This window comes from Hyperolius riggenbachi, chromosome 8 (assembly GCF_040937935.1).
Source record: "Hyperolius riggenbachi isolate aHypRig1 chromosome 8, aHypRig1.pri, whole genome shotgun sequence".
Lineage (NCBI taxonomy): Eukaryota > Metazoa > Chordata > Amphibia > Anura > Hyperoliidae > Hyperolius > Hyperolius riggenbachi.
This window is the reverse complement of record NC_090653.1, coordinates 21,205,110-21,229,553: the sequence shown is the minus strand read 5'-3', so window position 1 is coordinate 21,229,553 and position 24,444 is coordinate 21,205,110. Positions and strand designations below refer to the sequence as shown.

At 46.2% G+C, this 24,444-nt stretch overlaps 1 protein-coding gene across 1 annotated transcript in view; it reads left to right on the top strand.

The window, feature by feature from the left end:
• Positions 1 to 24,444, top strand: part of APOOL (apolipoprotein O like) — a 57,942-nt gene that overhangs the window by 30,770 nt on the left and 2,728 nt on the right. The window contains exons 4-8 of the mRNA XM_068249258.1: positions 3,724 to 3,778; positions 4,561 to 4,659; positions 9,533 to 9,624; positions 12,433 to 12,549; positions 18,901 to 19,144. Coding sequence (XP_068105359.1) covers positions 3,724 to 3,778; positions 4,561 to 4,659; positions 9,533 to 9,624; positions 12,433 to 12,549; positions 18,901 to 19,144 — 607 coding nt within the window. The remainder of the gene's footprint in view (positions 1 to 3,723; positions 3,779 to 4,560; positions 4,660 to 9,532; positions 9,625 to 12,432; positions 12,550 to 18,900; positions 19,145 to 24,444) is intronic.

Below are 24,444 nucleotides of genomic sequence, written 5' to 3'. Positions count from 1 at the left end.
TTGCAATTGATTGTCATATGTACAGGAGCGTGATCTGAGTAAGTGATTACACCTATATCTGCCATAATAAATTCTGAGAGTAGGTTATGTGAGACAAAGAGGTAATCTATTCTGGAGTACATTCCATGCATTGCTGAGTAAAAGGTATAATCCTTAGTGGTTGGATGTGTCGCCCTCCAAATGTCCACAAGCTGCCTCTCATGTAGGGCTTTTTTCATCTTATTCAGTTTAGCGTATGAGATGCTGCTTCTCCCATGAGAGGTGTCTAGGGCAGGATTGAGAGCCACATTCAAGTCTCCACCCAGTATAATGCTACCTTCTGCGAAGGTTTCCAGTTCAATGAGAAATTTGAGCAGGAATTTATCCTGGTCAACATTAGGTGAGTATATAGACCCAAGTGTGTACTTTTTGTCTTTAATTAGGCATTTCATTAAAAGGTATCTGCCTTGCGGATCTGATTTGATGTCAATGCTAGTAAAGGGGAGGTCATCACTGATGAGTATAGCAGCGCCCTTTGTTTTGGAGTCCGGGGAGTTGCTATAAAAGGAGAAGGGAAATCTTCTGCTATGTAATTTAGGATGATTATCTCCCTTGAAATGTGTCTCTTGTATAAGGACAATTTTTGCCCTGTGTGCCCAGACATCTCTCATGAGGATACCCCGCTTTTCTGGGATATTAAGGCCCTTGGCGTTTATGGTTAATATTTTCATGTGATCCATCGCAATTGTTCATATAAAAGTGCTTGGTGAGGAGAGGCGACCGGAGGAAACCCTTTCATTGTAAACAAAAATAGTAGTAAAGATAAGGCGTGTATCAGTTGAGCTTCATTATTGCTAATTATCTTAAGAGAAATAACCCTTTCTAGAAGGGATTTAACCCTTACCACTTCCTGAACTGTCAGGAATCTCCTATGAGGGATATGGGATACCATTGTCCACCGCGGAAGTGGGCCAACCCCTCACCCCCACAGCCCCGGCCCGCATACATCCATATTGGATGTAAGAGATAGTAAAGTTTTGAACATATAGCTTAATACATTATAACCTTATAACATGAACGAGCAAACTTGTGAAATCCGAGACACAACCTGAGAATCCAGTATAAAAGCTTTACAGCACTACTATGAAATACCATTACGTATATATGAGATGAACCTTTGATCTTGTTTCTAGAGAGGAGATCCCCTTTAGATGGTATGTATTAGACTTTAAAATGGTGTGGAGCCCAGGTCCGGTAGGCCGGACAAGGGACCCAGTCAGCTTAGGCATAGTGGGCATAAAAGGTCTAAGAATAAAACTTCCCAGCTATGCGCCTGCGATGGGAAGTGACCACGACAGACACATATAAGGAGCATGTTGTCTTGGGGTGGGCTACTTTAGCTCGTGTGTGTGTGTTGATAACCACCCATAGGGTGTAAGGGAGGGGTCAACCACACAGTGGTAAATACTGTGAGTCTTCCATGGTGAGACGCCCTTGATGTCTGATACAGGTACCCAGTGACGGGGAGCAGATAAGTTCATTCCGGGGTATGGGTCAGGCGTCCCAACATGGATTCCTCAGACCAGTTTAAGGGGCATCCCACGTGTTATTTCTTATGACTGCTATTCTTCTAATTGTAAAGCGAACTATAATCAGCTGATAGCATTATGAAAATTCCCAAAGAACCGTGTATATCAACATTCAATATGTGTGATTGTCAGTTCAACCTTAGTAATACATCACCCGAGTTGTATAACACCGTTCTTGCATCTAACCCCCCATAGGGGAAAGTTCAGGTGTGATATTCCGTGTGTGAAGCAAAGTCTCCGGTGTTACGAACAAGTCTGAGCACGAGAATGCCATGTTCCAGCACTGTAGTGGTAGTATGCCCCCCCAAAAAGCCATGTGTAAGGATCACGCAGCTCCCTCGAGAGTCCCCCCATGTCATCTCTCCCCTCAAGTCCGGGGCCATGCCTCCGTGATCTGACCGCGATGACGGGGAGTCCAACATCAAGTGAGTGCGTATGCTGACTGATGGTGGCTAGTTTGCTGGAGGTCTCAGATCAGCACAGGCACGACCAAGCGGAGTCAAGGAGAGGTATAAAATCAGAAGTAAGGTTCCGTAGTAGTACTTATCTGGATCCGTGTGTCTTCAAAAGGTAAAGATCTCCCGGAGAAGATCATGCTGCGTCACTCAGGCTGTTGTCCCTGCTGTCGTTTGTCTGGCCTCTGTTTTTTCTGACGCTGTGGTAAGCCGATGAATGCTTGATCTGGCTGCCATTCAGGTAGTTCCACAGGTATGATGTCCAGTTCACGAAAGAGATCAGGGAGGTCTGATGGAGTTCGGAGTGTGAATGACTTGCCTTGTTTGGTGATATGGAGTTGGAAGGGGAATCCCCATTTGTATACGATTTCAGCATCCTGCAGGGCTTTCAACAGGGGTTGCAAGGCTCTCCTCTGTATCAGCGTGCTCGGGGCTAAGTCCTGGAACAGGAGCAGCTTGTGGCCTTCGTGTTCGATCGCCGCCACTTTCCTTGCGGCTTGCATAATTGCATCCTTGATGGTGTAATGGTGAAGGCGGCAAATGACATCACGAGGAGGGCTATCTGTAGGGGGCTGCGGTTTCAGCGCTCTATGTATTCGGTCGAATTTTAAAATGGCGTCATCAGGTTGCCTAAGCAGAGAATTAAAAATGGAGGCCATTACTTGAGCAAGTTTCTGCGTTGGGACAGACTCCGGCAAGCCCCTGACCCTAATATTGCATCGGCGGCTCCTATTCTGTAAGTCCTCCAGCCCCGAGCGAAGTGCAGTATTGGTGGCTTTTTGTTTTTCGTTCTGTTCCTTTAGTGCCTGTAGCTCTGCTTTCATGGCAGTTGTTTCGGCTTCGAGCGCCGTTAGTCTTCCACCATGTTCTGTGACCTCCTCCTGTACCTCCTGGAGTTCTGCTCTGGTGGCGTTGGTAATGCGGGTGCCTAAATCTTCTAAATCCGCCTTAGTAGGTAAGTTGTAAAGATAGTCGCGGATCTCACTCAGAGATTTGGCTGTTGATTCATCTGCTTCGGATCTCTTCTGGGCCTTGCTGGCCGGAGGCGAGGAGTCGGCCATCTTAGCTGGTGTTTGGGTTGCCTCGTTTCTTCTGAGGTATTGAGTCACCTTAGGCTGGGTATATGAGTTCTGTTTTCGTGGCGTGGCTGAGCTAGATGATCTCTTCGATCTACCGGACATATTTTGAGGCCAGAGCGGAGTTGTTTGCTCTGTGTAGCGGGCCGTTAGGCTGGGGTAGTGAGGGAGCCCATGTAAAAAGCGTCTTCACGCGGCCATCGCTAGCTCCGCCCCCCGCTGCTGTAGTTTCCATTAGTTTAATGTACCTTGCGATTTGCGATCAGAATCAAATCGCAGGCTAGTGGAAAAAGGCCCTTAGCTCCGTATCTGACAGCTGTAAGTCAATGTACACATGCCTACACATTAGCTAAGCCAGAAGCATGTATTTGAACTGACTGAAACTGTGATGTTGCTGGTTTACTTGGACCCTCATTTGTATATTGTACATTTTATATGTCTATACTCTCTACTGGAGGACTATTGTTTTTGCCTGGAGATGGACTGAAAATGATGCAGTTTGGTCCCAACGACTGTAAAATATCACAGCCACACATTGAATGTTCATTTAGTTTAAACTTTGTTTGCCCAGATTATTTCTGTTCCGTAAAGCAGTGAAAATGTAATGTTTATTTTTTTTGTTAGAACACCGTTGTTGCCATTTGGAATGGAGTTGAGGAAAGCATCCAGTTTGGGAAAGGTGAGCGTCAAAGAGTAACTGTCGGGCATAAAATCAAAAATCAATTCTTTATTTTTATCTGGTAAACAAGTAATAAGGATGCTAACCAGGCAATCCAAAAGTTGAAATCACAATTACTTTTCTTGTTGATAACTGATCATTCTCCAGTTTACCTGACTCTTATTTGGTACACAAAAAGGAAGCTGCAGGGCATGCGTTGTCCTTTTTTGCTTCTCTTCTTCCCCTCAGACTTAAAGAGAACCCGAGGTGGGTTTGATAAATCATATTAGGACACAGAGGCACGTTCTGTATACAATGACTGGCCATTTGAGTACCTCCTTCATTCATTTTCTCATACACTTGGGAGAGACTGGTGGGGGAGTGCTCCTAAGTCCTTCTCCAAGTTTGATGTCCCCAACTGTATCCCATTTATTTTGTATGGCGCTAGACCATTGGTGCAACCAAAACGCATGACTTTACATTTTTGAAGATTGAATCTCATCTGTCATTTATGTGCCCATATAGCCATCCTATCCAGATCCTGCTGCAATATGACACTATCTTCCCGAGACATTGTTCAGCTTCCTTAGCGGTGAAGAAGTGATGTTATTGCTTTGATATTTTTTTTATCAGAATGTTGTAGAAAAGTCAGATCTGGCAACCTTGAATTGCGTTATGGGTTGTGCAGCAGTCACAGGAAATGATGTCAGATATGCAGGGATGGCAGCTTCCTCTGTTCACTATTGAGTTCATTACCCTCCACAATAACATGCTTGCCTCACGCTCTGCCTCTTCTCCCCCAGACAGTTACGTGTACCTGAAGGACCCTCCTCCGGAGTTCCTGCCCCGCTTGGGAGTCATCACGTTCAGCTGGCTCACGGGTCTGTTTTTGGCTCGAAGAGGTAAGAGCACTGGACCCTGAAACCTGGTATGCTGTGTAAAAAGGCTGCCTCACAGGAGACCAGGGTTCGAATCTCGGCTCTGCCTGTTCAGTAAGCCAGCACTAATTCAGTAGGAGACCTTTGGCAAGTCTCCCTTACACTGCTACTGCCAATAGAGCGCACCCTAGTGGCTGCTGCTCTGCTTTGGCGCTTTGAGTCCGCAAGGAGAAAAGCGCAATATAAATGTTATTTGTCTTGTCTTGTCAATGTTTAAATTTGGATTACACTCAAAATTGTATTGTTTCCCTAATGCATTAAAAAGGAACTTCAGCCTAAACAAACATACTCTCATTAACCTCCCTAGCGTTCTGGATGATGCCTGAGGTCACCGCTCAGGCCCCGTTGGGCCGATTTGAATAATTATTTTTGTAAACACGCAGCAAGCAAATTGCCTACCCGATCGCCGCTGCTTGCCGCCGATCCACCGTTACCGGCCGCGATACACGCCCCCCCCCCCCCCCCCCCCGAGACCCGTGCGCTGCCTGGCCAATAAGTGCCAGGCAGCACTGAGGGGTGGATCGGGACTCCCTGTGACGTCACAACGTCGATGACGTCACTCCGTTCGTTGCCATGGCGACGGGGAGGCCCTGAAGGAAATCCTGTTCAGAACGGAATTTCCGGACAGGTCTTTGCGCCGGCGGCGATCGGAGGGGTGGGAGGGACGCCGCAGGGAGGGGGGAATCATGTAGCTAGCACTAGGCTAGCTACATGATAATAAAGAAAAAAATTATGCATCTCAGCTCTCAGCTCAATCCTCTCTCCTCTCCTCCTCCTTGTTCCTCCCCTCTGCCTCTGAAATCTCTGGGTAGTAACACCTCCCTCTCCTCCTGCCCAGACTGAGCTCACATAAGTCCTTGCTACTGTCTGAAAATGCCAAGGCACTCTGAAAAGCTGTGGGCGAGGCTTGTTTAGTTTATAGGGAATTAGAGTATTAAAACAAAAAAGTATTTGGCTTGAAGAATGCCCTATAAACTATATGAAAGGAATACAATTGTGCAATGAGTAAAAGTTCATCTCGGATCCACTTTAAAGGGAACCTAAACTGAGAGGGATATGGATGTTTCTTTTTAAACCAGTAACAATAGTATTTTATTGGAATTTTCAAATTTTTAACAATGAGTGTAAAAACAAGTAGATAGGCATATCAGAAATCAAATGCAGATCAATTGCAGTGAAATTGAAGTTGAGCCTTGATGAAAATTACTTACATTGTTTTTTGAGCAGGTGTTTCTAGTTGTTTTTAAGAAGACTTATCTTTATTGGTACAAAATATAGTATGAAAGTATGTATATGAATCTTTATAACCTTCATAAGAAAAAAGGAGAGAAAGTTAAGGAGGAGTAATAAAATATTGAGTTATTAAAGTTCTAACTTAGGTAGGATAGTGGAGGTATCTAATTGTTGGGAAAATACGCGTAGAACCGGTTTAGAACGCGTATTTTGATATGTAACTACTGTGGTCATTTTTTTTTTTTTTTAAAACGCCACCTTACTGCTATATGCGGTGATTGTACATTATACGCGATGAGCATTGTCGAAGAGAGTGTAAACGCGTATAATGTGTTCTAAACCATTTCCCATATTCTTATGTTGAGCTATGTTTAATTTTTCCAACTATCATTGAGTACTATCATTGTGTATTATTTTAGTGTTAATTTATACAAAGTTATTTTAAATTATTTTAAATTATATACTATGGGTTTCTGATTTCCTATGGAATCTTATAAATCAAAAAATTATTAAATGTGGTATATTGCAATTGTGTTGGAGTTAGTAATGTTTGGTTATAATGACTGATACACCTAACTACCTGAGTTGGGGTCAATTAGTTAGTCTAAATGCCAAATATCCATTTGACATGTAGAAATCAGAGAAATGATTATGAAGAGGAAGTAGCTCCTACTCAAGGTGTGCATGGCAAGATGGTGGAAGTAGATTCTGTGATCAGCAGGTCTCTCTCAACCTGGGAAATGAGGGACTGACCCTCCACATAGATCCCAGGGAGTAAGACCCATATACAGGTTTACCATATTGCCTCAGATTGCACGCCAGGAATAGGCAATGCATGGGGGTGACTTCCTATGTCGTATGATTCTTTTTAAACAATACCAGTTGCCTGGCAGACCGGCTAGGCTCTTTAGCTGCAGTAGTGGCTGAATCACACACCTGAAACAAGCATGCAGCTAATTCAGTCTGACTTCAGTCAGAGCACCTGATCTGCATGCTTGTTCAGGGGCTGTAGCTAAAAGTAATAGAGACACAGGATCAGCAGGACATACAGAGGGGCTGCAGCACACAACAGGAAAAACAGTGACAGGGGCTCTTGGTTACGCTTTAACGCGCTTAAGCTCACCAACTGCGCCAAAGTGTCCCCGATCTGATGAGTCCTACTCTAACCATGCAATGCTAGTTTTTATCAGCAGTCTAGTGGGAACTAATCCAAAAACCCAAGAGTCAACAGGATCAGCAGGAGAGTCAGGCAACTGGTATTATTTTAAAAGGAAAAATCCATATACTTCTCAGTTTAGGTTCCCTTTAGGTTACATTAGTTATGTTAATTAGAATAGGTAATATAATATTTTACCCACCCTGTTTTAAAAGTACAGGCATAGGTTTGTAATTTCATGGGGGCAACCATCTTTTTCATGGGGAAGTCATCTTTTTGGTTGAAAGGAGGTGACAGGGAGCAAAAGACACAGTTCCAACTGTCCTGTGTCCTGATCACCCCCCCCCCCCCCCAGCTGCTAGGCAACGAGAACAACATCAGGAATCCCATCATGCTTTGCACAGCACCAGGGGAAAAATGCCTGGGCAGTTTTCTTCTGTGCAGTTGAAAATGAGTCTTGGGTAAGAAAAACAAAGTTCTGATGCTGTGAAACTGTTAAAGAAACACCAAGCCTTTTGAGTGCTGCTGGGTAGATTTTTAGTCTGAAGGTTCACTTTAAACACAGTAAAACATTAATATAAAACACTGTAAGGCTGCTCTGATGTAATTTCAATACATATTTACACCTCACTGAAGCAACTGACATCATTGCTGGCTGCAGGACAAATGGTCAAATTGACTCTTAATTAACCAATTAGCTGCTTCAAATGACATTTTTTGTTTGAAAGCTGCTGATGCATTGTGAGTCTCTGTCGGCATATCTCGTTGAGCAGGAGAAAGAGGGGGGATGGAAGAGATTCTTCCATCACCCTTCTTCCACAGCTGGGTGGCATTGTAACGCTGACATGGTCTCCTGGATCCTGATCACGTCATATCATACGATCGGAACTGAGAAGACCTGCCGGGATTACATCGCCCCTTGGTGGAGGAATAAAAAGCCGATCCAGCCGTCCGGACGGGTAACTATGAATGCCCCCTACCACCCACCCTGCATACCCTGCCTAGCCTGCCAGGCTGCACGCGTCCCCAGCTGCAGGTCATTTTCAGCCCTGCAGCCAAATAGTTTTACTGTATTTGGCTGCTAAACCATTAAGTAATTAGTGAGCAAATAAAGACACAGCAGGAACATTTCTATCTTGTTTAGGGCCGGTTTACATGGACAGTTGCACGTTATTTACCGCCAGCCACAGTTGTGTTTTAGCGCCCCCCCCCCCCCTCCTTTTTTTTTCTGTTTCAACCAGCCCTGGAAGCAACCAGCCTTTGCAACTGCTGTTCAGAAAATGCTGTTGAAAACAAAGAAAACCCTGAGAATCCCCCATGAGGAGATGGACTGGCCCAGTTTTAACTGCCTACTTATTTTCGCAATAGTGGTCCTTTAAGCCTCATACACACGCCTGACTAAATTCGGCCAAGGGGGGCTGATAACGACCACCTCAGCCGATAGTCAGGTGTTTGAATAGAGGCCCCTGACTAGCTACGGCCGCTCGTCAAGTGATCCGCATGGTGAATCCATTAGGCCAAGCGGCGGCCTACTCCGCTCCCCCGCCTGCTGTGTGACATCACGCATTCTCTGCTCCATCGTCCTTCCGCCCCCCCCCCCCCCTCCCAGCATAGCAACAGAACGCATTGTCAGCTACACAGCTGACACTTGTCTGTACAGGCCAACCCAGCGATGTCACCTAAGGTGATCGTATCCCAATTCCTGACATCAGGTGTGTTAGATGTGTATGCACCTTTAGTTTGTGGGACCACATCCGGCATTCATTGCTATCTACAGCTGCATTTAAGCAGGAGTTTAATCTATACCAGTTATGGCTAACCTTGGCACTCCAGCTGTGGTGGAACTACAAGTCCCATGAGGCATTGCAATACTGACAGCTCTAAGCATAACTCACGGAGGCAGAGGCATGATGGGATTGTTTTGTCACTGCTGGAGTGCCAAGGTTAGCCATCACTGATCTATACAGACAGTTTCCTCAATATACACCTGCTCCTCTACCACCCACACAGGATAAACAACCTATGGAAATAAGGGCCAGGCTCCTTTTTCCAGACTCTTAAATGCTGGTCACATGACCTGTGTGCCTGTTTCCAAAACTCCTTTGGATTGGTTCACTGGTAGTGTCCTCCCAGCTGTGATATGCTTCCTGTCACTGTGTTCCAGAGAGGATGAGGAAAGGCAAAACCAGGTTTGGCCCCGCCCTCTTCTCAAGGTGAATTTAGAGGGAAAAGATTTATTGAGCTGGTCTTTCAGCAGCAATGCATGTTGTAATTTGGCTTCAGAGTATGCACAGCATAGGAGATGTCTGCCGCACTTTACAAACCAAATAAAACAAGTACATGTAGTGGGCCTGGGAATTTCAGCTCTGCCATGCTGAAAAGATTACAGTCTCATTTCATGATAAAATCAGGTTCTGTGTATCTTATTTCCGCTTTTGCTTCATGCAGGTTCCAGGCTGAAGAAAATAGCATATCCCGTTGGTCTGACGGCATTAGGAGTGTCTCTGTGTTACCCGACACAGGCGGTCATTGTCGCAAAGGTAAACTCCTCACCATACAAATCTAAAAGTAAATAAACTTGCTGCGCCACCCTATAAACTCCTCAAATCCCCAAAATTACCATAAACCTAATCTTAAATCCAGAACGTGATGTCCTTCCAACAAACAATAAGACAGTACGCTGTGTTGTAATCCTCTTGATAAAACCATACATTCACTGTAATCCACTGCGCGCTTCCATAACCTAAAAACAGATCATATATAGTGTAATCCTGCTTTTACTGCCACTTCTGATATATATTACATCACACATCTAGCGTGTAGGTGATAATAAGTGTCCACTCGTGGTCCCACCACCTCTAGTATAAAAGCGGCTCACCAGATTGTAGCCACCAGATCATAGGTGGAATACTCGCTCAATATGTGGTGCACTGGGTACATCAATGATCCACATCCACATTCCATAAAAGTGCTAGTCTCGTTTATTCCTCAATAAAACAGAGTAAAAACTTTCATTGCGCAACATGTATAGTAAAATTTAAAATCACACTGCGCTTCTCGCGCCCTCCATACACTTACAGAATCCCATAAGGGAATAGTAGCGTGTCACAGCGGTAAGACTGCTGGGCCCGGTGTGCCTCTCCACTAGATCCATTCATAGCGTCCCGCTCGATCAACTCGCAACACCTCACCTCACCCGTACTTCCGCCTTCAACGTCAGGTGTACTGGCTCCGCCCTACACATTGTCACTGATGAGTCATAGTGACGAAACGCGTAGGGCAGAGCCAGTACGCCTGATGAGTCATAGTGACGAAACGTGTAGGGCGGAGCCAGTACGCCTGATGAGTCATAGTGACGAAACGTGTAGGGCGGAGCCAGGGGCCTTTACTCACCTCCCTTTATTCAACGATGAACAGCTGTGGACACTTCCGCTCTCGCTGGCTTCCCCGCTCGTACTAGCGCTAAGTTTCGGGTCGCGGCTTGATGCTGGCCAGAGCGGAGGGGAGCATCAATCATCGGGCGAACGGCAGAAAGGTGAGTGGATCCTTCCCCCCCCCCCCCCCCCCTCCCACCGCCGCAGCTCTGTAAGTGATCACTATGATCCGCTGGCGATCATAGTGATCACGTGATCCGAAGCCAATACGCAATGGCTTCTGATCATTGAGGGGAGATGTCAACTGTCATATGACAGCTTAATCTCCCCTCTCCGGTGCGCACGATCGCACTTCGTTATCAGAAACGTTGAATCAACATCCAGTCTGAGCGGCAGCACCACCTGCTGGACGTAGATTCAAACTACGTCGGTCCTCAAAAGGTTAAAGAGACTGTACTTAAAAAAAAAACAGTGCCCCTGGTGGATACTCGCCTCTGGATCCTATTGCGGCTTCCCCTATCCTCCTCCGTCCCACGGGTGATCTCGCTCTGGCCCACACAATGCACAGCCGACAATTTGTCAGGCTGTGCAATATTAACCTTCCCGGCTCCAGCCGGGATGCTGTTGCGTCTCTTGGCTCAGAAATAGCCGATCCTGGACAGTAGAGTGGACCCGGCTGGGATCGGTTATTTCCGCCTATTTCTGAGCCGAGAGCCACTACTGCGCCTGCACTGGAGCCGGGAAGGTAAATATTTACATGGCCGTGGTTCGTGGGTCTCTAGCGAGACCACCGTGGGATGGAGGAGGCCAGGGGAAACCTCGATAGGATCCAGAGGCTTCCCTCTCCCGAGGTGAGTACCCCCAGGGGAACTTTTTCTTATTAGAGTCTCTTTAAAGGGAAGGTTCACGGTGGGGAGAAAAAAAATAAAAATGCACATCCACTTACCTGGGGCTTCCTCCAGCCCGTGGCAGGCAGGACATGCCCTCGCCGCCGCTTTCGCCGGCTCCCGGTCGCCTCTGGTGGCACACCCAACCTGGCCAGGCCGGCTGCCAGGTCGGGCTCTTCTGCGCTCCAAAATGCGCCTCACGCAGGTGCGCTGACGTCATCGGACGTCCTCCGGGCGGTACTGCGCAGGCGCAGAACTACTGCGCCTGCGCAGTACAGCCCGGAGGCGTCGGCGAGGGCACGTCCTGCCTGCCACGGGCTGGAGGAAGCCCCAGGTAAGTGGATGTGCATTTTTATTTTCTTTCCCTCCACCGCGGATCTTCCCTTTAAAGGGACATTTAAGTAAAAAAAAAATGAGTTTTACTCACCTGGGGCTTCCAATAGCCCCCTGCAGCTGTCCGGTGCCCTCGCCGTCTCCCTCCGATCCTCCTGGCCCCGCCGGCAGCCACTTCCTGTTTCAGTGACAGGAGCTGACAGGCTGGGAACGCGAGTGATTCTTCTTCGCGTTCCTGGCCACAATAGCGCCATCTATGCTGCTATAGCATATATCATATACCATATAGCAGCATAGAGGGTGCTAATGTGTCTGGGAACGCGAAGAATCACTCGCGTCCCCAGCCTGTCAGCTCCTGTCACCGAAACAGGAAGTGACTGCCGGCGGGGCCAGGAGGATCGGAGGGAGACGGCGAGGGCACCGGACAGCTGCAGGGGGCTATTGGAAGCCCTAGGTGAGTAAATCTCATTTTTTTTGTTTGACTTAAGTGTCCCTTTAAGCTGACCATACTTTTCTAGATGTATAACAGGTCAGCTCAGGTAAAGATTAGGGATGATCAGTGAGATGCAAATAATTATTTGCATCCCATTGACCATCGCTAGTAAAGATCAATATATGATATCTTCCCAGCAGTAATCATTTACCAACTTGCACCAGTAGATATCAGTCGGGTTTAGCAACCATTTGCTTCCAGAGCCGTACAAGAGGAGGATTCTGCATTCAGTAACGACGGTCTCTTGTTTCCCGGCCTCAGGTGACAGGAAGGAAGCTGTATAACGGCAGCCACTGGACGTACGACTCTATCAGATCCTTGTGGACGCAAAAGCCAGAGAAGAAGGAAAGTCTGTCGCCCCCTGCAGGTGATAGCAAGGTACGTCACATCTCATGTGGCTTGCATGTGGATTCTACGCTAATTGTATGTTGGTTGTAACCAGGGCTGTGGAGTCGGAGTTGGAGTCGGAGCCGTGGTTTCAGAAACTGAGGAGTCGGAGTTGGAGTCGGAAGATTTTTGTACCGACTCCACAGCCCTGGTTGTAACAGGGCCAATTAAGATCGTTTAACCACTTCACCACTGAGGGGTTTTACCCCCTGACCACCAGAGCAATTTTCACCTTTCAGCGCTCCGTCCATTCATTCATCTATAACTTTATTATTACTTATCGCAATGAAATGAACTTTATCTTGTTTTTTCCGCCACCAATTAGGCTTTCTTTAGGTGGGACATTATGCCAAGAATTATTTTATTCTAAATGTGTTTTAATGGGGAAAATAGGAAAAAATGTGGGAAAAAATTATTATTTTCAGTTTTCGGCCATTATAGTTTTTAAATAATGCATGCTACTGTAATTAAAACCCATGAAATTTATTTGCCCATTATTCCCGATTATAAAACCGTTTAAATTATGTCCCTATCACAATGTTTGGCCCCAATATTTTATTTGGAAATAAAGGTGCATTTTTTTCAGTTTTGCGTCCATCCCTAATTACAAGCCCGTAGTTTATAAAGTAACAGTGTTATACCCTCTTGACATAAATATTTAAAAAGTTCAGTCCCTAAGGTAACTATTTATGTTTTTTTTTTTTATTATATATCTTTTTTTTTTTTAAAAAATTACAAAAAAAAAAAAAAAATGGGGAGTGTGGGAGGTAATGAGTTAATTTATTATGTAAAACAATTTATTTGTATGTGTAAAATGCATTAGGGTGTAGTTTACTATTTGGACACAAGATGGCCACAGTGAGTATGTTTACATGCGACCTGTAAGCGACCGGAAGGACGCTTACAGGAAGCAGTAGGAGGCTGGGAGACTCACAATGATCGCGCTGTTTCTGAAAGAAGCAGCAGATCATTGCGGGGGCTTAGATCAACGAACGGGAATGGATTTTTCCGTTCATTGATCTCCGGGCAAGCGGGCGGCGGCGTGAACGAGCGGCGGGTGCGCGCGCACGAGCGGCGGTAGCGCGGACAGCGGCGGGAGCGCGGAAGGTACGGATTTCTCCGTCCCTGGTTTTTTAGGAGGGAAAAAAGGGGCGGAGAAATTCGTACCGCCGGGGGTAAAGTGGTTAAGGACACCTGAAGTGAGAGGAATATGAAGGCTGCCATATTTATTTGCTTTTAAACAATACCAGTTGCCAGGCTGTCCTGCTGATCCTCTGCCTCTAACACTTTTAGCCATAGACCCTGAACAAGCATGCAGCAGATCAGATGTTTCTAACTGAAATCTGACTAGATTAGCCACATGCTTGTGTTTCAGGTGTGTGATTCAGACACTACTGATGTAGAAAAGATCAGCAGGAGTACCAGGCAACTAGTATTGTTTAAGAGGAAATAAATAGGGCAGTGTCCATATCCCTCTCACGTCAGGTATCCCAAGGACAACTGTAACAAGAAGGATATAGAGGCTGCCATTTTTACCTTTTAAGCAATGCTAGTTGCCTGGCTATCCTGCTGATCCTCTGCCGCTAATACTATTAGCTAGGGATGGGACGAATCCACAATTTCTTCGAATCCGAATCCGGATCCGAATCTAAAAAGGTTCTCGAATATCTCGAACCTTTCGAATCCCGAATCTAACGAATCCTGCACATACGAATTGTGCGATCCGTGGTATAGTTGCCCGCAGTATAGGTAGCGAGGTAAAGGTGCCTTCAGTATAGCTAGCTAGGTATGGGTGCCTTCAATATTGGTAGCTTTCAGTATAGGTAGCAAGGTATATGGGCCTTCAGTATAGGTAGAAAGGTATATGGGCCTTCAGTATAGGTAGCAGGGTATATGGGCCTTCAGTATAGGTAGCAGGGTATATGTGCCTTCAGTATAGGTAGCAGGGTATATGGGCCTTCAGTATAGGTAGCAGGGTATATGGGCCTTCAGTATAGGTAGCAGGGTATATGGGCCTTCAGTATAGGTAGCAGGGTATATGTGCCTTCAGTATAGGTAGCAGGGTATATGGGCCTTCAGTATAGGTAGCAGGGTATATGGGCCTTCAGTATAGGTAGCAGGGTATATGGGCCTTCAGTATAGGTAGCAGGGTATAGGGGCCTTCAGTATAGATAGCAGGGTATATGTGCCTTCAGTATAGGTAGCAGGGTATATAGGCCTTCAGTATAGGTAGCAAGGTATATGTGCCTTCAGTATAGGTAGCAGGGTATATGGGCCTTCAGTATAGGTAGCAGGGTATATGTGCCTTCAGTATAGGTAGCAGGGTATATAGGCCTTCAGTATAGGTAGCAAGGTATATGTGCCTTCAGTATAGGTAGCAGGGTATATGGGCCTTCAGTATAGGTAGCAGGGTATATGGGCCTTCAGTATAGGTAGCAGGGTATATGGGCCTTCAGTATAGGTAGCAGGGTATATGGGCCTTCAGTATAGGTAGCAGGGTATATAGAGGCCTTAAGTATAGGTAGGTATGTAGGTAGGTATAGGGGCCTTTAGGTAGGTAAAGGGACCTTCAGTATAGGTAGCAGGGTATAGGGCCTTAAGTATAGGTAGGTATGTAGGTAGGTAGGTATAGGGGCCTTTAGGTAGGTAGGCATAGGGGCCTTTAGGTAGGTAGGTAGGTACGTATAGGGGGCCTTTAGGTAGGTATAGTGGCCTGTAGGTAGGTAGGTAAGTATAGTGGCCAGTAGGTAGGTAGGTAGTTAAAGGGACCTTCAGTATATGTAGCAGGGTATAGGGCCTTAAGTATAGGTAGGTATGTAGGTAGGTAGGTATAGGGGCCTTTAGGTAGGTAGGTATAGGGGCCTTTAGGTAGGTAGGCACGTATAGGGGGCCTTTAAGTAGGTAGGTAGGTATAGAGGCCTGTAGGTAGGTATAGGGGCCTTTAGGTAGGTAGGTAGGTAGGTAAGTATAGGGGCCTTTAGGTAGGTAGGTAGGTAGGTACGTATAGGGGGCCTTTAGGTAGGTATAGTGGCCTGTAGGTAGGTAGGTAGGTATAGTGGCCGGTAGGTAGGTAGGTATAGTGTCCTGTAGGTAGGTAGGTAGTTAAAGGGACCTTCAGTATAGGTAGCAGGGTATAAGGCCTTAAGTATAGGTAGGTATGTAGGTAGGTAGGTATAGGGGCCTTTAGGTAGGTAGGCACGTATAGGGGGCCTTTAGGTAAGTAGGTATAGAGGCCTTTAGGTAGGTATAGGGGCCTTTAGGTAGGTAGGTACATATAGGGGGCCTTTAGGTAGGTATAGGGGCCTGTAGGTAGGTAGGTATAGTGGTAGGTAGGTAGTATAGGGGGCCTTTAGGTAGGTATAGGGGCCTGTAGGTAGGTAGGTATAGTGCCCGGTAGGTAGGTAGGTACGTATAGGGGGCCTTTAGGTAGGTATAGTGGCAGGTAGGTAGGTAAAGTGGTAGGTAGGTAGGTGTCGCTCCCCCCCCCCTGCCTCCTCCGCTCACCCCCATGGCCTCCTCCGTCCCCCGTGCCTCCTCGCTCACCCCTGCATCAGTATCAACTCACCCGTCCAGTGGAGCGCAGACAGAGCGGCAGACCTCGTCCTTACTTCTTGGTTCCCTCTAGTGGCCGGACCGGCTTTTACTGATGACGTCATTGTAAAAGCCGTCACTAGAGGGAACCAGGAAGTCAGCGAGAGGTCTGCCGCTCTGTCTGCGCTCCACTGGACGGGTGAGTTGATACAAAGTATGCGGGTGGCCGGGCGGAGGAGGCGCGGGGCGGTCGGAGGAGGCGCGGGTCGGAGGAGGACGAGTGCGAGCGGCGGATGCGCGGCGATGCAGCGTCGGGATTCGGCGGATTCGTAAAGTGGAAAATGGCGTCGGGATTCGAATCCACGAATCTCGAATATTTCCCAATATTCGAGGGATTCGTGGATTCGCCGGATTCGTCGTCCCATCTCTACTATTAGCCATAGACCCTGAACAAGCATGCAGCAGATCAGGTGTTTCTGACATTATTGTCAGATCTGACAAGACTAGCTGCATGCTTGTTTCTGGTGTTATTCAGACACGACTGCAGCCAGATAGATCAACCGGGCTGCCAGTCAACTGGTATTGTTTAAAAGGAAATAAATATGGCAGCCTCCATATCCCTCTCACTACAGTTGTCCTTTAACCATTTCAGTCGCACGGACGTGAGCTTCACGTCCACAGCGGCAGGTGCTAGAACCGCAGGGACGCGCTAGTCACGTCCCTGCAGTTTGGGGGGTCTGCGGGCGATCCTGCGATCGCGCTGTTGCTGCTAGCAGGGGGATTGGCTGCAGGGGACAAAAGTCCCCTGTGCCAGTCCGAGCATGTCCGCCAAGAATAAACACTGTTTTTGTTCAAAAACATTGTTTATTCTGTAAATGGAGCTGCCACACTATCTCCCGCCGTCATTTCTGCCGGTTTCTGCCGCCGATCGTTAAATTCATGAATGGAAACATTGTTTTCATTCATAATCTCCCCGCCGCCGCTGTGATCGGAAGCTTCCGATGGAAGCCTACGTCACTTCCCCTTGTTACAATGTAACAGAACATTGGGCTTGTTTCACAAAGCGGTGCAAACTGTTTAGCACGGGTGTGCTAAACAGTCAGCACGTGAAGTGCCGTCCGATGACTTTTGCCCGCGCAAAGTGCCGCGATTCGCGCTAACGTGGACTTTTGCGCATGCAATGGCAAATTGAGCGCGCAAAAGTCAGCGATCGCGCGAATCGCGGCACTTTTCACGCGCAAAAGTCCGCAAACTGCACTTCACATGCTAACTGTTTAGCACACCCGTGCTAAACAGTTTGCACCGCTTTGTGAATCAAGCCCATTGTATCCTATGTAGGGTAATTGTACACTACATAGAATTTTGCTCAGCGGGGACATCTTGTGGCCAAATAGTAAAATACACCTACTGACTATAGGAAAAAAAAAAATATCTATGTCAAGAGGGCATCTTATAATTAAATAATGGGCTCAAAATTAGTGATGGATGTAAAACTGAAAAAATGCACCTTTATTTCTAAATAAAATATTGTCACCATACATCATACTAGGGATACAATTTTAACGTTGCGATAACCGGGACAAATGGGTAAATAAAATAATGATTTTTTATTTTTTTTTTGTATGATTCCTGTCAAAATGTATTTAGAATAAAATAATTTTTAATATAATGTATCATCCAAAGAAAGCCTAATTGGTGGCGGAAAAAACAAGGTATAGATTATTTATTTGTGATAAGTAGTGATAAAGTTATTGGGGAATTAAAAATGGAGGAGCGCTGAAAGGGGAACATTCCTCTCGTCCATAAGATGAAAAATACTCGCGGGCTGAAATGGTTAAAGTGTATTTTCAAGCTACGTGCAATTCACAATAAATTTACATGCAAGCCAGAATGAATTGCTTCACATTGACCATCCATACTACCCAACAAGGTCACTCCTGTCGTCATTACAGAGGAGTGAGAGCGCCCCCTTCTGAAGGCATGGGGCTCCCACGTGGGGGTTTGGTTGGTGGCATTGCCTAGTGTGTGTGTATATATATTTATATTGAAGAGCTGGAGCAAATCCACAACATCGACCCACCGTGCAAAAAGTAATCAATACAATGTTCTAATTGTATCAGAAACATGAAATTCATTATAGTGAACTTTCTGAGAAAAACTAAAAAGATAAATCACCATGTAGTCTAGCATAGGCACAGACAGCAGTAACAGACATCCATAATGGCTGCTGTCTCTGTCCTCGCGGGTTAGATTAACCACTTCCTGTCCCTTTCTCCCCGGTCACAAGAAGTCTGGCAAATTATAATAAAAAGGGGGGAAGGGGGGGTTGTTAAAGAGAGAAAACCGAAGCAAAACTATGTGGCAAAACGCACCCCACTGCGATCGCCATTGAAGTCATTGGCCCTCTTGGGAATCAGATTTATTTTTGTGCTTGCATTCTATTTCTGAATTTTTAAAATTGGACGTCATTCTGCTTTTTTTCATACAAATCTCAGGTTTCCAATTTCACTGCAATACGAAAAATCGTGAATGAACACACAAAGTCGTGAGCAGGAAAAAAAAATGCACAGGCAATCGCAGAGCGCCGGGAAACCTGAAATCACACGGAAAACCGCTGGAGCAAATGTGACCCCTGCCTGATAGGGGCTCCTGTCTGCAACTCCTTTTCCCCACAGTCTAATATTAGACTTTTAAGCCTGGAGTCGGAGCTTGGTACCATAGAAAGTGCACTGTACAGTGTAGGGCAGTCTGTAAAGTCTTTGTCATTACCAGCAAGAATATATACCGTATTTTTTTTTTTTTTTTGATCAGGGACAAAAGCAGCCAGAACCAGAGACCGTGCCTGAAAAGAAAGAGGAGGAACCAGAGACCGTGCCTGAGAGGAAAGAGGAGGAACCAGAGACTGCGTCTGAGAGCAAAGCAGAGGAACCAGACACTGTGCCTGACAGCAAAACTGAGGAACCAATCACAAGAGAGGAGACAGAAGCTCCCGCCTCCCCTGATCTCGTACCGCCTTCACATATCGTAGATGACAGCACAGAAGAGGCCTCACCAGGTAAACAGCAGCCTGCCGCTCACCCTCCTGCCGGACTATTACATTTAGTTACGTATGTGATCAGAGTGGGTAACTCCAATCACTACTTATACTTCAGTGTTTGGTGGAGGCTGCAGAATTAAATACCTTGCTAGACTTTCTGGTAGTGAGATCTCTGCAGTCTGGAGTTCCCCACTTCAGTTGCTGCACAATTACCATACGATCCCTTCTACTCCTGCTAGATTCTGCTGTCCCTTGGGGTCTTCAGTGGTGAGATCTTTAAAGCACTGAGTAGCAACTCCAGTCGACTTCCCAGAAATTGTTTTTCAGCCGGGTGGCATGATAAAGTAGCAGGGGGGGGGTGCAGGGGCGGCACAAGTCTGCTTCCAGCATAGGAGGAGGATTGCGGAGGCGAGCCAAAATTAGCTGGGGGGAGCACCCAGCGAAAGAGCCTAGGGAGAACACTAAACTCTGCACATGTGCTGCACCCTGTAACACCTCTCTCTCTCTTTCTCTCTCTCTCTCACTCTCTCACTCTCTCACTCTCTCTCTCTCACTTTGGAGGCGCTCAGACAGGTTTAAGTTGGGGTGCCTGCATTTAAAGGGAACCTGAAGCAGGGAATATATGGATCTGTTTGGCTGCAGTAGTGTCTGAATCACACCAGAAACAAGCATGCAGCTAATCTTGTCAGATCTGACAATAATGTCAGAAACACCTGATATGCTGCATGCTTGTTCAGGGGCTGTGGGTAATAATATTAGCGGCAGAGGATCAGCAGGACAGCCAGGCAACTGGTATTGCCTAAAAGGAAACAGACATGGCAGCCTCCATATACCTCTCTCTTCAGTTGTCCTTGTAGTCACAGTGCATGTCTCTATTATATTTCCAACTTAAAACAGCAGAGTTCCCAGTATCTGGTGATGGTGGTGGGGGGTGCAACACCTGATGCCGGGTACATGTGCTTGCCGGATGCTTGAGCAACTGGCCAAAAAAGCACAAATCTCTCTCCAGGTGCAGGTAGAATACTTGCCGATCTTGCAGTGATGACCTATATATATAGCGGTGGCTGGATAGTGTAATGGTTAAGGGCTCTGCCTCTGACACAGGAGACCTGGGTTCGAATCTCGGCTCTGCCTTTTCAGTAAGCCAGCAGCTATTCAGTAGGAGACCTTAGGCAAGTCTCCCTAACACTGCTACTGCCTGTAGAGCGCGTCCTAGTGGCTGCAGCTCTGGTGCTTTGAGTCCGCCAGGAGAAAAGCGCGATATAAGTGTTCTGTGTTTGTTCTGTGTTTGTATATGCTATATCGCCTTGCAGGCTCCTAGCAGCTCTCCGTACATGGAAGCTGGAGTGTCACATGACCAGCATTGGGTCACGTGACACGCCGACTTGCATGAACGGATGCCGGAAGCCACTAGGAGCCCGAGAGGTGATGCAGGATATCGCCGGAGGATCGGTGGAGGCCCGGTATTTTGTGGCAGCAAAAACCTCCAAGAACACCACAAAACGGAGGTCTCCATTATCCTTCAGGCATGCCGGTTAGTTGAGACTTCCAATTGTCTGATTTCTGGATAATGGGCACTCTGCTGTATATTAATACACCCCTTACTTTTCTCTCTGATCCTCCAATGACCACCTCACGTCATAATTTGTTCCCATGCACAGCTTCAAGACTTCTCAGGGCCCGTTTCCACTGTTGCGACGCGATTTCGCCGGCATCCTGACGCTTGTAAAAACGCATGCAGATGCGTTTCCGCATGCGTTTTTACCCGCGATTTCGCGTGCGATTTCGCATGGCAGGGTGCCATGCGAAATTAACCATGACTCTGCCAGGGCAAAATAACATTGAAAAAGGTGCGAAATCGCACGCGAATCGGGGGTAAAAACGCATGTAAAAAACGCATGCGTTTTTCCTATTAAATACATTAGCGGCGATTCGCATGGATTCCCGACGCAGGCGAATTCTGTGGGTCCCGTCGTGCAGATTTGGCCCGCCGCCAAATCGCTCCCGCACGCCGCACATATGGAAACAGCCCCGGCCACTTCAATGTACCAAGCGAATCCGCATGACGGCGCCGCATGCGGATTCGCTATGGTGGAAACGAGCCCTTAAGGGCTGCTTCCACTCTCTGGGCCTCTTTCCATCATCTTTTTAGGTTTACCCTAAGGGCATCTTCTGACAGGGAAAGTCTAGCCTCACCTGGGTGATGAGGGCAGGTTGTTGTATCAGCCAAACTGCCTCCATCTTTGTGGATGAACCGGAGTATGATATTTTGCAAAGCTAGATAGCCAGGACACAAAATGAATAATGTAAAAATGGTTAATGTGCAATACAGAACATTTTGTGCATTGCAAGTTGTTATATCCCAAACAATATGCAGTTAAGGACCACTGAAAATTTTTAAATACATACATGAAAAATGTATGTTTCTTCCAGAATAAATTGCACTATAAATTACTCTGTTCCTATGTTGAAGGTAATCAAAAGCTGACAGATTTTAGACTGGTCCGCATACTTTTCCACACATTTTAGCAGTTGAACTGATCAACTGCAGTCCTGTAAGCATTTGTAAATAAAGAAATAAGGAGAATGGACTAGTGCAAAACCTGATGGCATCATAGGGAAACAAATACGTTCTAGTTCAAAACATTACAGCAACATAGAAAAAAAGTAATTTACAGTGCAAAATCTGACATCAACATAGGAAAAAGTAATATACAGTGCATTTACCGTGGGAGAATGCTATTTTATATATACAGTAGGTATTTAACATTTTACTAATTTTCCCAATAGCTTAGCTATAAGAATAAACTTGAGCCTGCAGAGGGACCTGCCTAAAACTCTGTGTAAACAAGCCCTAATATGATGCTGGTTTTTCTTCCTATCTTTACATATTCACACAGCTTATGAAGCTCATCCAAGCAGCTGACCCATCTCCCCCGCCTGTGCTAACCCTTCGTAACTAACTAGCCACAGCATCCTGTCTCCTATCCCCACCCCCTCTATCCTCTTACAATGAAATCTGGATTAAGCAGGGATTACATCTCCTTCTGTGTCACAGTTTATATTGTCACATATATAGTCTGCATAAAACCTCTTATACTATAATGGCACTTTTATCATAAAGAATAATAGTTATAACAGTTCCCCAAATTTTTTTTTTTTTGTAACATTCTTTTAAGTTTGCAAAATTGTAAGATGGGTGGACAGAAAGTATAGCAGAATCAGCATGTGACTCAGCCTATTACAGCCTGTGTCCACTCGACAGTTTTTTCTGTGAATTTTCTGCACAGAAAAACTGAGAACTAATGTTAAAGTCTCATAAAATTCAGCTTTTTATTGCAAAAATCTCTTTAACATGATAGCCCTAACTAAAACGCTGCATCCCCGCGGCTGAATACAAGACAAATAACCTTTATATCGTGCTTTTCTCCTGGCGGACTCAAAGCGCCAGAGCTGCAGCCACTAGGACGCGCTCTATAGGCAGTAGCAGTGTTAGGGAGACTTGCCAAAGGCCTCCTACTGAATAGGTGCTGGCTTACTGAACAGGCAGAGCTGAGATTCGAACTCAGGTCTCCTGCGTCAGAGGCAGAGCCCTTAACCATTACACCATCCAGCCACTGCTGAACTCTAAATCCCCCCCTAACTCCCCTCTCAAAATCCATGACTTTCTTGGTCGTGGATTTTGCTCCCCGGGAAGCAGAGCTTTCAGCTGCAGCTCTGCCTCCATGTGCGTCAATCCAGGGCTGTGGAGTCGGAGTCGTGGAGTCGGAGTCGTGGAGTCGGGCAATTTTGGGTGCCTGGAGTCGGAGTCGGGAAAAAATGCGCCGACTCCGACTCCTAATGAATTTGTAACTGTAATTAAAATAGAAAATATGATAAAATGTTCTATTTCTCAGATAATAGTCATTAAAAATAATGTATATATACAGTATATATACAGTAATAGCTGTGCTTAGTCCACAAAAATGAAATAAACCAATCAAAATTAGTTACTTGTGCTGCTTCAATAAAGCAGTCCCTGTATTTTTAAGGTCAGATATACATATCTGATTGTGACTGTATATATGATGTGTACACAGGAATCTCTTATATATACTAAATAACATCTATGCGGTAAGTATAAATCCTGATGTGTAGCCGTGTCACTAATAGAGATGGTCAATGAGATGGAAATAATTCTGCATTGATGCTGATTTATGCAAATGTATGCATTCCCTTTGCTGATGAAATCAAATAATTTTATATGTTGTTAAAATTTGGTTTGGTGACTACAAATTAAAGGGTACCTGAGACGGATGAAAAGTAAAGTTTTTTTTTATACATACCTGGGGCTTCCTCCAGCCCCCTTCAGGCTAATCAGTCCCTCGCTGTCCTCCACCACCTGGATCTTCTGCTATGAGTCCTGGTAATTCAGCCAGTCAGCGCTGTCCGGCCGCATGCCGCTCCCACAGCCAAGAACATTCTGCACCTGCGCAATAGTGCTGCACAGGTGTAGTATGCTCCTGGCGGCGGAGTGTGTGCATGCGCACTACGCCCGACTGGCTCAAGTACCTGGACTCATAGCAGAAGATCCAGGTGGTGGAGGAGGACAACGAGGGACTGATTATCCTGAAGGCGACTGGAGGAAGCCCCAGGTATGCATAAAACTTTAATTTCATCTGTCTCAGGTTTACTTTGTTACACAGTAGTACTATACTCTACACATGCACTCCCCACAGAGCTGCAGGGAATCCACTGAGAATGCTGTGCACATTGAACACAGAGGTGTTGTCTGTTTACAATCTCCTCATTCCCCTGCAGAGTACCTGCACATCATTCTTACATGTACCCACACTTACATTGCCTAGGGCCTGATAGATGTTCTTTGTTCCGGTTGTACCTTTTACAAGTACTCTTACCAAGGACTAGTTTTAGTCTAAATGGAATAAATATAGTAGTCTACATATCCTTCTCACTTCAGTTGTCTTGTAAAATTCCTAAGCGTTGGCAGTTAAGAGACGAATTTCATGTTACATACTTTTAATCAACAAAATTGTAATATGCAAATTAGAGGAGTCGGTGGAATCCTAAACTGAGGAGTCGGTGGATTTTTGGACCGACTCCACAGCCCTGCGTCAATCTGCGCGTATGTCCGCCTCTCCCCCGCCCCTCTCAGTGAAAGAAGACTGAGAGGGGCGGGAAAGGCGGCGATCCGGGCTGACAGACACGTGTAGAGGCAGAGCTACAGCCAAAAGCTCTGCCTCTCACAGAAGCGCTCCCCACAGTGTGCCCCGGGGAGTTTGGGGGGATTTAGTTGGTGTTCAGCCGCGGGGATGCCG